This window comes from Abramis brama (genome assembly GCF_963993115.1).
Source record: "Abramis brama genome assembly, chromosome: 3".
Classification (NCBI taxonomy): domain Eukaryota; kingdom Metazoa; phylum Chordata; class Actinopteri; order Cypriniformes; family Leuciscidae; genus Abramis; species Abramis brama.
Genome location: NC_139965.1, coordinates 53561298 through 53577149, shown reverse-complemented (window position 1 = coordinate 53577149; position 15852 = coordinate 53561298). Strand labels below are relative to the sequence as shown.

At 36.6% G+C, this 15852-nt stretch overlaps 1 protein-coding gene across 4 annotated transcripts in view; it reads right to left on the bottom strand.

Annotated features, from left to right (window-relative positions):
* LOC311079765 overlaps positions 1 to 14680 on the bottom strand; it is an 82054-nt gene extending 67374 nt beyond the window's left edge. For 2 of the 4 annotated variants that reach the window (XM_084109414.1, XM_084109415.1), the window contains exons 1-4: positions 1021 to 3191; positions 781 to 944; positions 386 to 606; positions 78 to 207 (exon numbers count right to left, since the gene is read on the bottom strand). In XM_084109414.1, the coding sequence (XP_083965540.1) occupies positions 78 to 207; positions 386 to 606; positions 781 to 944; positions 1021 to 2497 (1992 nt within the window). In that variant the 5' untranslated portion in view covers positions 2498 to 3191. Of the gene's footprint in view, positions 1 to 77; positions 208 to 385; positions 607 to 780; positions 945 to 1020; positions 3192 to 12109; positions 12147 to 14562 lie in introns of those variants that run through there. The other 2 variants (XM_084109417.1, XM_084109416.1) reach the window with 2 other exon arrangements.
* Between the last annotated feature and the right edge of the window lie 1172 nt (positions 14681 to 15852).

Genomic DNA, 15852 nt, shown 5'->3' with positions numbered 1-15852 from the left:
GAACTACATTCAAGGAAAATCTTGAAGACATGAAATCAGATTCTTTAAGTTGTTACTAAAAGTTAAGTTAGACTCACTTTAGTTTTCCATTCAGAAAAGCTTTTCCCCTCAGTGTATTCTTCAATGGCATGAAGGAGCTCCTCATCAACATTACGACAGTTTTCGGTCTCATTCTGGTTCCCCACTTTTTTCAAATACTCCATTCTCCTGACAGGATTTCAAAAACAGCACAATCTCTTCAGATGATAAAAAAGTATCTACAGTGGATGAAATTTCTTCTTCATTTAATATAAAATCATATTAAGCTAATAATATAAGTAGTACTGAACCTCTCTGGCTTGTTTAGACTGATAAATGTCATTGCCAAATCCATGTAATTTTCTACCTTTCATCAGTCCAGAAGAAGGGGTGTGCAAGGGTTTGCTCCACTGTTGGTCTGCTGTTTGGAGTTTCATTGATCATCCACTCGACGAGATCCTTCGCTACTTCATCATCCAGATGTTCCAGTGAGTATCTTCCTTGTAGGATGTTGACTTCACAAAATGGACCTTTACCAAACGGATGGTGTCCTCTAGAGAGAATGTAGTACACTAACATCCCAGCAACCTTCAAACAGGTTTCAGTGTTAAGTTTAGAATTTTCATCAAATAGAATTTAAATTCATTGTTTTAGTAATTGTGTATTAAGGTAAATAATTGATTTTTTGATAATATATTTTTAATTATTTAATTTAGTTATAATAATTACAATATTGTTGACTTAAAAGAAGGGAGAGACCACCTGAATGTCGGAGCTCCTCTTGTACCCAATGTTGACCTCCTCATCAATGGTCTCCTTTGCCTTCCAGCATCTAGTTCCAGCAATGCTTGTTCGTAAAGTTGTTTGGCTTAGGTTCAATCGACGACTAATGCCAAAATCAGCCAATCTAGCTTTTCCATTTATGTCTATTACAAACAGAAGTTTCAAATTAGTGGCAGAAAAAATATCAGATTAATTTAATTAATCAGGTTTAAGTCCTACCAATCAGAACATTCTGAGGTTTGATGTCCCGATGAAGCACTTTGGTCTGTGGTTGGTGTAAAACCTGTAAGCTGCAGAGAACTTCCTTCACCAGCTTCTTCAGAACCAAACTTCTCTCAGTGTTATCATCTGGTAAATGATCTTGGATATATTCCTCCAGTCTGTACTCACAAAGCTGAAGAACAAGGTATCCAAAATTGTCATCTTCTGTAAAGTCCACATATCGCACAATGGAGGGACTATCAAGCTGTGGAAGTCGTAGAAATTCCTGCTCATTCCTGAGAACTTGGTAATTAGCCTTAATCATTCGTTTCACAGCCACTTCTGTGCCGTCATCCCTCAGTCCAAGGAAAACTTGTGTTCCATCACTGCCTTTAGCGATTTGAAATTCATCACTACGAACAAGAGTAAGGTTTCCCAGCCTATTTTTATTGCTAATATCCATGTTAGCTAGCTTCTCAAACTTTGACCTCCAACGACGGCTGATCTGAACCCACCTTTTTGAGATATTTGAATTCTCAGCAGGCTGTGTGAACGTCTGCACACTTGAATTTGATTCCTCAATGGATTTCACTACAGTGTCTGGATACGGTTCCTCTTTATCTTGCAGCTCCAAATCTTGCGATCCTACTTCTTGCTGGATTTTTTCCTCCTTCTTCTTTTTCTTCCTTTTCCTGCTTGTTGATAGAGCAGCAGTCTCCTCACATAAACTATCCACTGCACTTGAACCTGCTGGATGTCTCAGTGATTCATCCAGCTTCTGCAGTTTTTTTTTCATGACTTCATCCATCTCTGTCTCTGCTTTTATAAGTATCATCTCTGGGATGGGAGACAATCCACACAATGCAACAACTTCAGGAGCAAAGTCATTTAAATTGGCGAACAGTCCATACGTCCACACTCCAATTAGACTTGAATAATCAGGACGTGTGAGAGACAATAGACTTTTGCATAACTTCTCATAGACAGAATTGTTTGTACTCTGTAGTTTCTGCTCAGACGTCTTCTGCATCATGACATTGAGTATCTTTAGTATCAGTTGATTCACTATTTCTCCTTGAGCATTTCCAAAGCGCTGAAGACTGTTTGTAAGAACTGACACAAGCTCACTGAATACCTGAGGAGAGATGCTTTCACTGACACACATAGCAGCATTTAAGCAGTTCAGTGCAATCGAACAGTTTTCCTGAGGGATTCTTGGGAAGCGCTTGATGAGTCCCTCAATGTATCTGTCTGCACTCTTTGTGTCTTTTAACCACTTTATGGCGGTCTGACGATACTGCTCTGCACTTGGACCAACTACACTAAAGTAGAGCTCAAAATAAATCAAAGGAACAAAAGGATCCTCTTGAAAGAAATGTTCCTTAAACACTCTATAAACTTGTGTCTGGTTTTTCGTTCGTACAGTACAAGAAAAATAGAAAGATATACGTACTTTCTCAGACACTTCACCCTGTGAAGATAGACGACAAATCATTTTCTCCACCTTTTTATCAACTTCTGGATTTACCCCATAGTTCCTTCCGGGTGAAGCTCCAGCCTCTATAAGTGCTTTCACAATGTCTTCACGGCCACGATCAACAGCACATTGCAATGGAGTAAAATTTTGTAATCCATGTCCATTTGGGTCAGCTTTTGCTTCAAGTAATCTTTTCACAATACTCAGTGGAACTCTAGTTAATAAAGCAGCATAATGTAGAGGTGTTTGCCCATTTGTTGAGGGTTTGTTAGGATCAGCCGACTCTTTAAGTAGATCAGAGCAGATTTCTTCATTTCTGCATAGAACTGCTGCTGTCAATAGTGTAACATCATCATTCCAGACTTCAGAAGACTACAATCCATTAATATCGCTGCCTTTTAATGATTTGTGAAGTTTCTTTAACTTCTTGTCTATGATGCATTGTATTAGGGGATCTGTTTTTCTAGGTATTGGAATTAGAAGTGGACCTGAAAATGGTACTTGGATCTGGAATTCCATGGATCTTACAGTGTTCATTACAATCTGTGGAGAGACTATGGCCATTATGGACATTTAATACATCAGTCATCAATGCTTCTTCAACCCTTACAAAAAAAGAGGTTTATTCAAGTGTGCTATAGTATACTTATTTTAAACTAAAAATAAGACTACTTTGTATATACTTTTCAGAAATATACTAGAAATATTTAAACTTACACTTAAGTATACTTGACTTATACTGACAGAAATGTCTATATTTGACCTGTTCTTGTCCTCAATCATTTAATCGAGACATACTTAAAGGTATAATTAAGTATTTTAAGTATACTTGGCTTGTAGTTGTGTTTACTCAATCTACTGTCTTGTAAAATTGCACGGTTTGGCACCCAATACAATAGATTTGTTTGAAACTATTGATTTTTGAAGAAAACAGATATTTTCCAAATTCTGAGTATGCAAATTTTTGTGTAGTCCACTGTACATGGGAATTTACTTCAAATCTACTAAACTCTTTCCCCAAATTTACGGAATTTTTTGGCATTTATGACACAACGCTTCCCTACCATTAATGGAAATTTCCGGCTATCCATGTTTTCACTGTAATATGGTAGGGGGCACTATTGCATCTTCTGAAAGAGTACAGAATCTCCGGATCAAAGCACAGGTGAAAAAGATACAGAACCTAGCGATACAGCATATAAACCATAGACCCGTAGGTTTCTGAAGAGCATTTTTGAAGCCCAAAGTGGACGGAACCGGCCGTTTCCATTTTGGTAGCGCATCACCAAGTGTCACTCGCGGATAAACGAAAGGGGCAAAAGGGCGATTTAAATTTTAACTATCACAGTCCATAATACATAAAAAGATGTACACAAAATTGAATATAGTCGTTAGGATTTTAATCTGGAACATATTTATTTTTTATGGTTTTCATCTCTTCTTTTTACAAAATGTACTGCAAACAAATTTTTTATTAATATTTAAAATAAATCATTGCTGCGGTAATGACAGTTTGTATCGGTAAGGACACAATGTTAATGGCAGATGTTAATAATGTAACCTTTAGAGAAAAACAGTAACAGATAAAAACAGAAGGTATTTTGCCAAAGATAGTAGAGGTATTGCAGAAAAGACTGGGACAAAATGATTTTCTTGTTTCAAATACTAATACATGTATGAATTTCTATTGTAACAACAAACTTAATTTAAGGACTTCAGTATTTAGTTTTGTCCTCTGGTTTCTTTTGTTTATCCTCCACTGTTTATCCTTTTTTTTTTTTTTTTTTTTTTTTTTGTAATGCTCTTTTTCCATAACTCTTCATATCTGTTTGGGTCTTTTCACATTACCCCTCTTCTGTCATCGTATTGTGTGTTAATCTTGTATCATTAAGGGTTGCAAAAATGACATGTTTATATTTAGTTTACAATAGATTTAATATTTGCATTTGTAATATACACTGATCAGCCACAGCATTAAAACCACCTGCCTAATATCATGTAGTTTCCCCTCATGCTGCCAAAACAGCTCTGATATGTCAAGGCAAGGACTCCACAAGACCTCTGTATGTGTCCTGTGGTATATCAGGTTGTGAGGTGGTGCCTCCATGGATCAGATTTATTCATCAAGCGCATCCCATAGATGCTCAATCGTATTGAGATATGGGGAATTTTGAAGCCAAGGCAATGCCTAGAACTCTTTGTCATGTCGTTCAAACCCTTCCTGAACAGTTTTTGCATTGTGGCAGGCTGCATTATCCTGCTGAAACAGGCCACTGCCATCAGGGAACACCATTGCCACGGTCTGCAACAATCTTAGGTAGGTGATACGTGTCAAAGTAACATCCACATGAATACCAGGTTTCCCAAAGTTTCCCAACATTGCCCTGAGCATCACACTCCCTCCACCGGCCTGCCTTCTTCCCATAGTGCATCCTGCTGGTGTCTCTTGGTCGGGTGGTGGTCCAGTTCTGACACTCACATGCCCATTGTAGGCACTTTCGGTGGTGGACAGGGGTCATCATAGACACTTTGTCCGGTCTGCTGCAAACCAGCAAACTGCTATGCACTGTGTGTTCTGACACCTTTCTATCATGGGCAGCATTACGTTTTTCAGCAATTTTTTGAGCTACAGTAGCTCTTTTGTGTGATTGGACCTGGCAGGCGAGCCTTTGCTCCCCATGTGCATGTGTGAGTCGTGGGGCATCCATGACCCTGTTCACCGGTTGTCCTTCCTTGCACCTCTTTTGGTACAGTAGGTACTAACCACTACCGACCGTAAACACCCCAACAAGACCTGCTGTTTTGGAGAAGCTCTGATGCAGTTGTCTTGCCATCACCATTTGGCCCTTGTCAAAGTCACTCAAGATTTTCTGCTTCCAACTTATGAAATTCAAGAACTGACTGTTCAGTTGCTGCCTAATATATCCTCTTGACAGGTGCCACTGTAGTGATATAATAAATTATATTCACCACAGCTATCAGTGGTTTAAATGTTGTGGCTGATCAATGTAATATACAGTATAAACCTTGAATTTGTCTCTACCGCAACACAAAGTCTTTATCGCAACATCTAAAAATGCTGTGGTAAAGACTGGCAGCTAGCAAGGTATGATATATCATCATGATGTATACATCAGTTTTGACTTTTAGCGCATTCTAAGCTGAATGGTAAGGACGCACAATAAATACTTAAGAAGAAAAGATTATCTTTATCTTATTTTTTCTGGATCTTGTGAGTGACCTAATGGAGGTGAACCAATCTGTCAGACATGTGCTCACATGGACATGTCTGATATAACAATTTTATATACAGTACCAGTCAAAAGTTTGGAAACGTTACTATTTTGAATGTTTTTGAAAGAAGTCTCTTATGCTCATCAAGCCTGCAGTTAAAAAAAAACAAAACAAAAAAAACAGTAATATTATGAAATATTATTACAATTTAAAATAATGGTTCTCTTTTTTAATATACTTTAAAATGTAATTTATTTTTGTGATGCAAAGCTGAATTTTCATCAGCAAGTACTCCAGTCTTTGGTGTCTTATGATCCTTCAGAAATCATTCTAATATGCTGATTTATGATCAATGTTGGAAACAGTTGTGCTGCTTAATATTTTTTTTATAACCTGAGATACTTTTTTCAGGATTATTTGATGAATAAAAAGTTAAAAAGAACTGTATTTATTTAGAATAGAAATCTTTTGTAACAATATACACTACCGTTCAAAAGTTTGGGAACAATAACTATTTTTTTTTTAAAGAAATTAGTACTTTAATTCAACAAGGATGCGTTAAATTGATAAAAGGTGATGGTAACGATTTATATTGTTAGAAATGTTTTTATTTTGAATAAATGCTGTTTTTATGAATAAATGCTGTTAACGTTTTACTCATCAATGAATCCTGAAAAAAGTATTCCAAAAAAATATATTGAACAGCACAACTGTTTCCATCATTGATAATAACCGAGTATCAAATCATCATATTAGAATGATTTCTGAAGGATCATAAGACACCAAAGACTGGAGTACTTGCTGATGAAAATTCAGCTTTGCATCACAAAAAATAAATTACATTTTAAAATATATTAAAAAAGAGAACCATTATTTTAAATTGTAATAATATTTCATAATATTACTGTTTTGTTTTTTTGTTTTGTTTGTTTTTTAACTGCAGGCTTGATGAGCATAAGAGACTTCTTTCAAAAACATTAAAAATAGTAATGTTTCCAAACTTTTGACTGGTACTGTATATATAAAATTTTAAAAAATACATATCATTTTAATTCATCAAATATGTATTTTTTATATGTTTTTATTCTAATCATAAATGTAGCTTTTTGCACCCTGCAGTGACTAGGCTACTTGCAAATAATATAGATATTTCACGGCACATTTCACAAACAATGTAGCCTGACTACGTCAGACTTCGTACTTCCGCTCAATTTCATTTCGCTTCTGTACTCAGTCTGAGATAGCGACCTATCTTTCCGTTTTCCTCCGGCCTGAAAACAGCCGGCCAATCAACGAACAGAGGGCGGGCTGAGAGCCGTGACGTAGACGCTGATTGTACCATGGATGCGTAGATTTACTTCACATAATCTGCAAAAGTCGTTCACAGCATGTTTACTCCGGTATTTCGCTCGATGGTTTTTGTTTTCGCATCATACGTGTGTTTACAGTGGAAGTTAGATGCGGCTGAGCATGCGCATAACACACGCCATAACCAAACGTTATGTGATTGGCTTATGGGTAACCAATGATTTTAAACTTCAGACAAGCGACCCCCCGCGAGAGAGAAAACACTTCTCTATTATGCCATTCCAGACTCTGTCTACGAAGCAAAGCGAAGTAGCAGAGTTTGGTATTACCAGGCTAAAAACAATGCAGTCCTACTGTACATTTACTACTACTACTACTACTACTACTAGAGCTAGACCAATGCGATAATAATCCACAAGTAACTGATTAACCTAAGCTGTAACTGACTGTCATAAAACTTTGAACTAAGGGCACTGACGTCACTGCAATTACACTGAGGTGCATCACGTGATCCAAGTTAGCCGTTATGCTTTCTCCAATGGTAAGAAAAACTGTTCCTCTCATCTCCCTAGAATAATACAATCTCTGATACTGTATAAATCAAAACTGACTAACATTACTGAATGAAATGTCGACCCAGGAAGAGGTAAATAAAGCTAGGATATATATATGTTAAATGTTTGTTTAAACGCTCTGATCATTAATTTTATATATTGTATGTTCAGATATTCATATAACAAATTATTCTGGGGGTCAAAGAAATTTTGGGGAAATTATCAAAAATGCTGGCACTGACTAACAACGTAAAAATAAAAATAAAAAAAATAAAAAAACGCTGGCGGGGAAAGAGTTAAAGCATGTGCACAGATAGGGCTCAACCTATGTAGAGCACCTGCCCTTTTTGCCCTTACACTCGAAGTTCCCTTTTATTTTGGTGATGGTGTTTTTTTATTTTTTATAAATCAATGCTATTGGTCACCCTGTACGTCTGTCTGTCTGTCTGTTTTACAAATATTTAGCCAATGAAAGTTCTTAAAAAGAGCTTGTGTAAATCTTGTTCGATCCTCAAACTGTCAGTTAACCTGATAACTCCGCCCCCTCTATCTTGACTGAATGAACTGAAGTTCCGCAGCTGAACAAAGTTTTGCAAGGGTAAACAAAGATCATATTGTTTGAATAAGTACTACCCATACACAAAAGAATTATATTTGAAATATATTTTCAGGATATATTTTGGAATATATGCAAATATTTGAAATTGGCCCAATAAATATATTTCATACTTATATTTCATATATTTTTGTTATATTTCAGAATATATTTCAATGTATTTGGAATATATGCCACATATATTTTTGACACTTTTGGGGACCCATACAGAAAAAAATACATTGAAATATATTCTGAAATATAACAAAAATATATGAAATATAAGTATGAAATATATTTATTGGGCCAATTTCAAATATTTGCATATATTCCAAAATATATCCTGAAAATATATTTCTTTTGTGTATGGGTAAACACTATGTCAATAAAGGCTCATATTTTATTTAATTTGATGTCTGACTGAGACATGTGGGACCTGAGAGAGAGGTCTAGCATTTGCCATCTAATAGCCAATACATAGCCTAGGCTACACTTAAATAGTCTGTGCATACAGTAGCATTTCATCTTTTATAAAATGAGATTTTGGCCAAATGTATTTTACAACAAGAAAAACTGAGCGCCCATATAGCTACAACAAACTAGTTTGTAATCTGTTGATGAAAATGTAATGTGATGCCACCGGCGCTGTTTTAATGACGGACAAAATGGACATTTGCACACATTCGCTGGTCAAAAACCCTGTAACTGCATTTGAGTTTGACTTTTGTAAAATGTTACCAATATATTGATAAGTAATACAGGGCTCTCAAGTTTTGAAGGCAGGCAAGAGTGACAGGGGGAGGGGGTCGTGGGAATGGGGGTGTTTCATTAATAATATTATTATTTGTGTTTTTGTTGTTGTTATTAATAATTGCTCAAATACCAAATACAAAGTATTTATTCAATTTCCGCATATGTTCGTGTGTGTGTGTGTGAGAGAGAGAGAGAGAGAGAGAGAGAGAGAGAGAGATTATGAATGGTGTTGTTTATTGAATGTGTTTGTTGCCTTTTTGGACTTGTTGCCTTCCACCTGCACTGTCTCTTGCCCTTTTTCAGTTAAAACAGAATATTGCACGTACAGAAAGCTAATGGGACAAATGTAACTGTAAAACTGTTACAACATGCCCCTCAAAAGGTCTGTGCACGGCCCTAAGGTGTATTTCAAGTATACAAATTAATACCTAATAGGAACATAGTAGTACTACTTTAAGTGCAAGAATAATATATTAATAGTAACTATGAGTATAATGTTAAGTTCACTTAAAGGACACTTACAAGTATTGCAGTACAAAAACAACTAAACTAGTAGTATAGGGACGTCCCGCGTGACGTCACGCCATTTGGAGCAGCCATCTTGACGGAATAGAAAATGCTAAACCGCTGGTGATAATACAGCTCGTCGCGAAATATTCATCTATTCTTCTATCATGCCCGAGCGATGCTGTGATACCGATAGCCTGCTAAGCTTTTGTATGCTTTTAATGAAGCTCCGGTGTAGCGTGATGGGAAGTGAATAAGGTAGCTGTAAATGTCACCGAACTCAATGTCAGGAAGTTTTTCTACACATTTAATGCCTGTAAAAAGAACGTGTGGTGCTTCATATGGATCTATGATTCCTAATTCCTTTATCTTCCTCTTGTATATTTCTTTTTGTGATGATATGACGTGAAGAGTTAGCTGACGGCCGCTGCGCTAATGATAGTGTTTGTCTAAAAACCATAGACTGTAAAAAATACATTTAGACTGGTCTAAACCAGTGACCGCGACGCTGAAGTGTGTGAGAACAAATGAATAACATCAGTGCGAACCACGAACATTTACTTATTTGGATTAAATATTTAAATATTAAATTTTAATCATTCTGTGTCATTTTTCAATGTCAATCTTTTCACTATTTACATGTTTATGCCCAAAATGCTATAATATTCAAAGTAGTTGACTGTAATTCTCCTCTACCCTGTGTACATTATTGATTAAATAGCCTAGCCTATTTAACATCGTTACAGGCGCACCTCGCGAGCATTCATTCAACTATTTTAAAAGACTGGAATAAACACCAGCACACACAAGCAATCTTTTTTTATAGTCAATTTAATTAAAAAATGTAAACCCAACAGGTATGTCAGAAAGAGAAAAAAAACTGTTAATGGGAAGACGAGCAGCTTAGTGGATAAATATATTTAGCCTATTTATTATTCAGATTGCACAGTTGGAAAGAAAATATATTTATAGGAACATTTCAGCAGGCTCAAGATAATTAATACAGTGACCATTATTCATTATTTTAATCAATTCGTAGCCATAAAACATGTGATAATCCGCATTCTCATGTATGTAGGTGCGCTGAAGTATTCCGTCAAAATGGCTGACTGGGAGATCCCTATAGCAAGGTATACTTTCATAAACTAAAAAAGTTCTACAAGTAGGCCTATTTAACTAGTAAACTATCAGTATACCCATAAGTTCACTTTTAGTTGCAGTGCAAACTAAAAAAATAGATGTAAACTAGTTGTGTACTCAACATTTACTACTGTTACACTTAAAGTATAGGCCTACTTAAAACTTTTAAGTATACTTTTATATATTAAAAATAGAGCCAATTTAGTCCCGACCAAGTAGTACTGATACAGTACACTTCCAGGTCACTATAGTTAATATTAGAATGCTTACTTACCAAAAGTATACTTAAAATATACTTGAACTTTACTTAAGAATACTTAATAAAATGAATTTGAAGTAGCCTATACTTATTTTTTGTAAGGGAACTCCAGAAGTTCTTTTTATTATTATTATTTTCAAAAAAGAAGTAGAACCACAAAAGTCACAAGACAGCAAAATAGTAAAGATTATATAGACCATTGTTGACCAACAAACATTAATTAATAAACTGTAAACATTTTTGTCATCCTTTGTTAAAATCTACCTCCATAAAATTGTCCCTTTCCTATGTCATTTTGTTCACCTGTTTAACCAACAACTATTTTGGATCAGTGTGAAATAGTTTCAATTTGAATTAAAATTTAGCCAGCCACATTCAATATCATGGGATGAACATTTTTGTTTCCGCAGAACTTTGAGCTCTGCTTTATGATGGATGCTATTGCTATGACCCTCTCACCTACTTTCATTAACTTTTCTTTGTCTATATTCGTAGCCTATAAAAATATTATGCACTGCTGGCAATGCATCCAATTTTAAAGACGGTCAGAGTTCTGTTTTTGTTGGGTTACTCAAAACGTAAAATCAATTTGTGTCTTAAACCTGACAAAGATGTACAGTATAGGGCTACTGCAAATGGATTTTCAATGCAGTTTTTAAACTTTTACGTTTGTTCTGCGACTTCTTCAATGTTACATCTTTGTAGCCTATATATATTTTAAATACACGAGTACAAAGAGGAAGAAAACATATATATTGCAAATTGTCTCAAATAAGTGTCCATTATGGTAGGTAAAAAAAATAAAAATAAAAACTTTTAGCTTGGTTTTTGTTTTCATAGAAACGAAACTCGGGGATGGGCGGACCGATCTCGAAGAATAGATGGGAGATCCTCACTTAGAAAGATTCTCGTATAAATTCTTGCTGTTTAAACAATTAATTTTAAGAAAATGCGTATCACTGCAGTGTTACAAGATAAAGAGAAAATGTAAATGAACAATTTCTCCTGCACTTCAGTCTAAACAAGCCTGCTGTAGCCTAAGGGCACATGACGTCGCTCATTTAGATAGCTAATATTATCTGGATTTGTTTTACAATAGCCACGAATGTAAATGTGACATTTAATATAATGTGTTTGCATGATGTTTGTTATAAGTTTAAATTAAAAGTTGCTAAAAGACAGGCAATTATCTGTGATTGCTATTGATAAATGCTCAACAAAAAAAGTAATTAAAGTTAAAATTACGGCTTTCAAATATCATGCTAAATTGTTATAATTACCTGTGTCATTCCCAGAAGTCGCACAAACCTTCAAGAACTGACTGAAGAAGAGGACTATAGGTAGTCATGTGACATTTGAACCGAGGCGTCGGAGCTTGTGTCGAGAAAAAATGGGCGTGCCAGATGAAGCCGAGATTCGAGGCTTGTGTTGTTAACGTGAAAATCACGTGACTAATGACAAACGAGGCCTCGGTTTTTGTGGATACGTCATCGGTTCGGTCTGAGTGTCGCTTCCGGAAAAAGGAGGTTCGAAACTCGCGCCACTTTGTAGGTATTGTCCAGGGGGGCATGGTTTTCTATTATTTTGAAGGTACCCCCGGGCGCCGCCATTGGCTAGTGGACCCCCACCTGCTGTTAGCATCCCATTGACTCCCATTCATTTTGGCGTCACTTTGACAGCGAATAACTTCACATCTGAGGCGTTTAAAGACTCCATTTGTCCATTATTTATTTCTAAAGAAACACGAAAATGTATAAAAGGCTTCATTACCTTGTATCTTACGTTATGGCCCCGTAGAAGCAATTTTTGTAAAAATAGGCTAACGATTGCATCATAACCACGCGACTCTCTGTCGCACAGTAGAGAATTACCGTATGGACAGGAGGAGAAGCTCGCGGGCAATCAGGAGGACGTGGAGGCAAAGTGACAAAATAATTAATCAGAATACATAGCAAACGTTTCTCTTGCTCCTAGCTCATGGACAGCTTCTACTCACACTCTCCGTCTCTGCAAGTTTCGGAAGGGAATGATTCAGATTGATCTTGGCACAGCTACTAGAAGACAGACGGGTTGCTCACGTCACATCTACGTCGTCAAGCTCAGTTTGAGTCTGCGCAGTACGCTCGACCCCCAGGAAGTAAGAGTTTCTAATTGGCTTCACTTTGTCTCCGTTGAATCCAATGGGGTCGCTGTGTCCATTTCTTTTACTGTCTATGGTGTTGTCAGGAGTAGTAGAAGCAGTTGTAGTCATAGATATCATATATAAAGGCTAGATATCTCGTGCGCGCTGCTGGCCAATGGAGGTCGACGTCCGCACGTGGCGGCCATCTTGCCACAGTGTTCTCGCTCACTTGTTTAATGGTGCATGTACTTTTAAATAACCATAACTTGCTCAATTTTCTACCTATTTTCAAACGGTTTGGTTTGTTATAAACGTCAGAGATGTAGTTATGACACTGCATACATATACTGCATACATATGAAAAATTATAACATACATGTTCAAGCATTCTGACTTATAGCCACGTTAATAACGTTTGTAAGAAACCAAACCGTTTGTAAATCCGTCCAGATTTCAGCGAGATAAGAGGATTTGTGTGCGTGCTGATCATTCACCTTAATTCACAGCTTCACTGAGACAAGATGGCCGAACGGTGATGCCGGAAGTGACTGCGCCATAAGACATCTAGCGTTTATATATGATATCTATGGTTGTAGTAGTGTCAGAGAGTTAGAGAACTATCATTGTCATTGTCGTTATTGTGTCATATAATGTGTTAGGTCTGTATATTATTATTTTATCAGGTTAGAATAGTTATAGTATATTGTTATTATTAATTATAGTAACTATATTATAGTCTTGTTATATTAATTAGATAAGATTATTTGGATTGCTTTAGATTTGGGGATCTGGACTGGACACTGCTTTTTGATTTGGATTGGCCTTTTGGATTTGTTTGCTTTTTGTGACCTTTTCCTTTTTCCTGGTAATGGACCAGCAAGAAAGAGGAAATCCTCCCCTGTCTGGGCTCAACAGAAGCATCAGTATCCTCATTTATTCCAGCTGGCAGTGACATTTTTATGTTCCCCTGCATCCTCTGTTCCTTGTGAAAGGAGCTTTTTTCCAAGGCTGGAGAGATTTTGTCCGAGAAGAGGAATCGTCTAAACCCCAACACACTTGAAATAATTCTGTTACAATAAAAATCTATTGTAATCCTTCCTTCACCCACCCCAAACTGCAGTGTTGCAGTTTGCTCCTCTATATCCCCAGTCCAATAAGCACAACACTGCACTGCACTAAAACTATAACAGTTCACTGCACAATAACCCCCACAATTTTTACCACCCCAGACTATTCTGTTGCAGTTTATTTATTACAGTTCCTCCACCATAAGTACTGCAATCAACACAGTGTCACTGTTGTTGTTCATACTGTCACTATCCAACCAATTTATGAATAATTAATTAACTGTGTGTGTGACAGTTGTCTCTGCACAAGTAAATTCAGACATTTTATATTATACCCAGGCAATGGACAAATGTCTGCTCAGGTCTTTTTTTATTATTGCAAATGAAAGGTTACAGACATTAACAGAAGAAAATAGATAAATAAATAAATAAATAAATAAATAAATAAATTGGGGGGGGGGGGGGGGGGGTAGCTAGGTGTCACTGGTGAGCAATGCTGAATGAAGCTTCAAGTAATGAACCTTTAGCTGAAGCAATGGGCTGCGAGGTCACTATAGGTATTGGTGTCTGCCAATACTGGCCTTGATAGTACCTATATCGGATAAAAAAGGTAAGTGCGCATGTCTTCCTCATTCTTATACACTGTACACGTCATCCACCCCACGCCCCAAAGAAATTGTTGCTTAAAGGGACATTGTGTAGGATTTTCTCCCATCTAGCGGTGAAATTGTATTTGGCATTCAAACGAATAGTGCTCTCCAGCGCCTCGCTTTTTCAGTTGCGTGTTGCATCTACGGCAGTGATTCCCAACCCCCGGTCCCCGGACCGGTGCCGGTCCGTGGACCCGTTAGTACCGGGCCTTGAAATATTCCCAGAATAATGTTTCTTTTTTTATAATAATAATAATTGTCTTTTTAAATGCTTTTTTAAGTGCTATGACGTCATATTATTTAATCCAAAACCTAAACAATAAATAGATTAAAATGTGTTTCATTGAGCGCCTTGCGATTGCTTAGCAACGCGTCATATCTGAACGGACTGCAAAAAAGCGCGCTGCACCTGAAGTGACAGGGAAGTGGAGAGATGAGCGGGCCGCGATATTTTTTTTCAATGGCTAATTTTATTGCGGACAGTTCTGGTAAAAGGAAAGGCGATGACCAACTCGAAAATAGAGAGAGAAATAAAAAAAGTAAAGCTTCATAAATACGATACCTCATGTACATTAGGTATGGATTTATGACAACAGGCGATTCCGTGGCACCAAATCCGTTGTGTTATTTGTGGTGAAAAACTGTAAGCTGGTTTTCGTTCATATTTGTGAAGCAGACCTTTTTAAATTTCGTTTTATTGTATCCTGGAATTTGTGTGCATTGTTCTGGATGCATATGTTTTTTATGGATGCTCAGGAAGAACAGCTTGTCTTGTGCACAGCTACAAATATAGTAATATCAATAAGCAGTTCATGCTCACATTAAAATAGTTTTGTTCTCATTGGTCTGATCTGGTATTTTTTGTTAAAGGTTAAAGCTTAATTTCTAATTTTATACTTTTAAAAATGATTGGCTGAAATCACTAAGTTATGTGTTTGCTATTGTATTCTGAAACTGTCTGACTGTTGAAACTGGCTCTTATTTTCATACAATTAGCCTTTGTTGTCACCTGTTGGTGTGTGAAAACACTAAGTTGCTGTTGAAGTGATTGTCTTTAGTGGTTCTGGAGAGATTTGACAGGTGAAATGGACTGGTATTTTCATACAATTTGCCATTACTGCCACCTGCTAGTGAGTGAGTGCTGTGTGAGTTGCTTTTGAAGTAGACCTAATTGTATGGCAGTA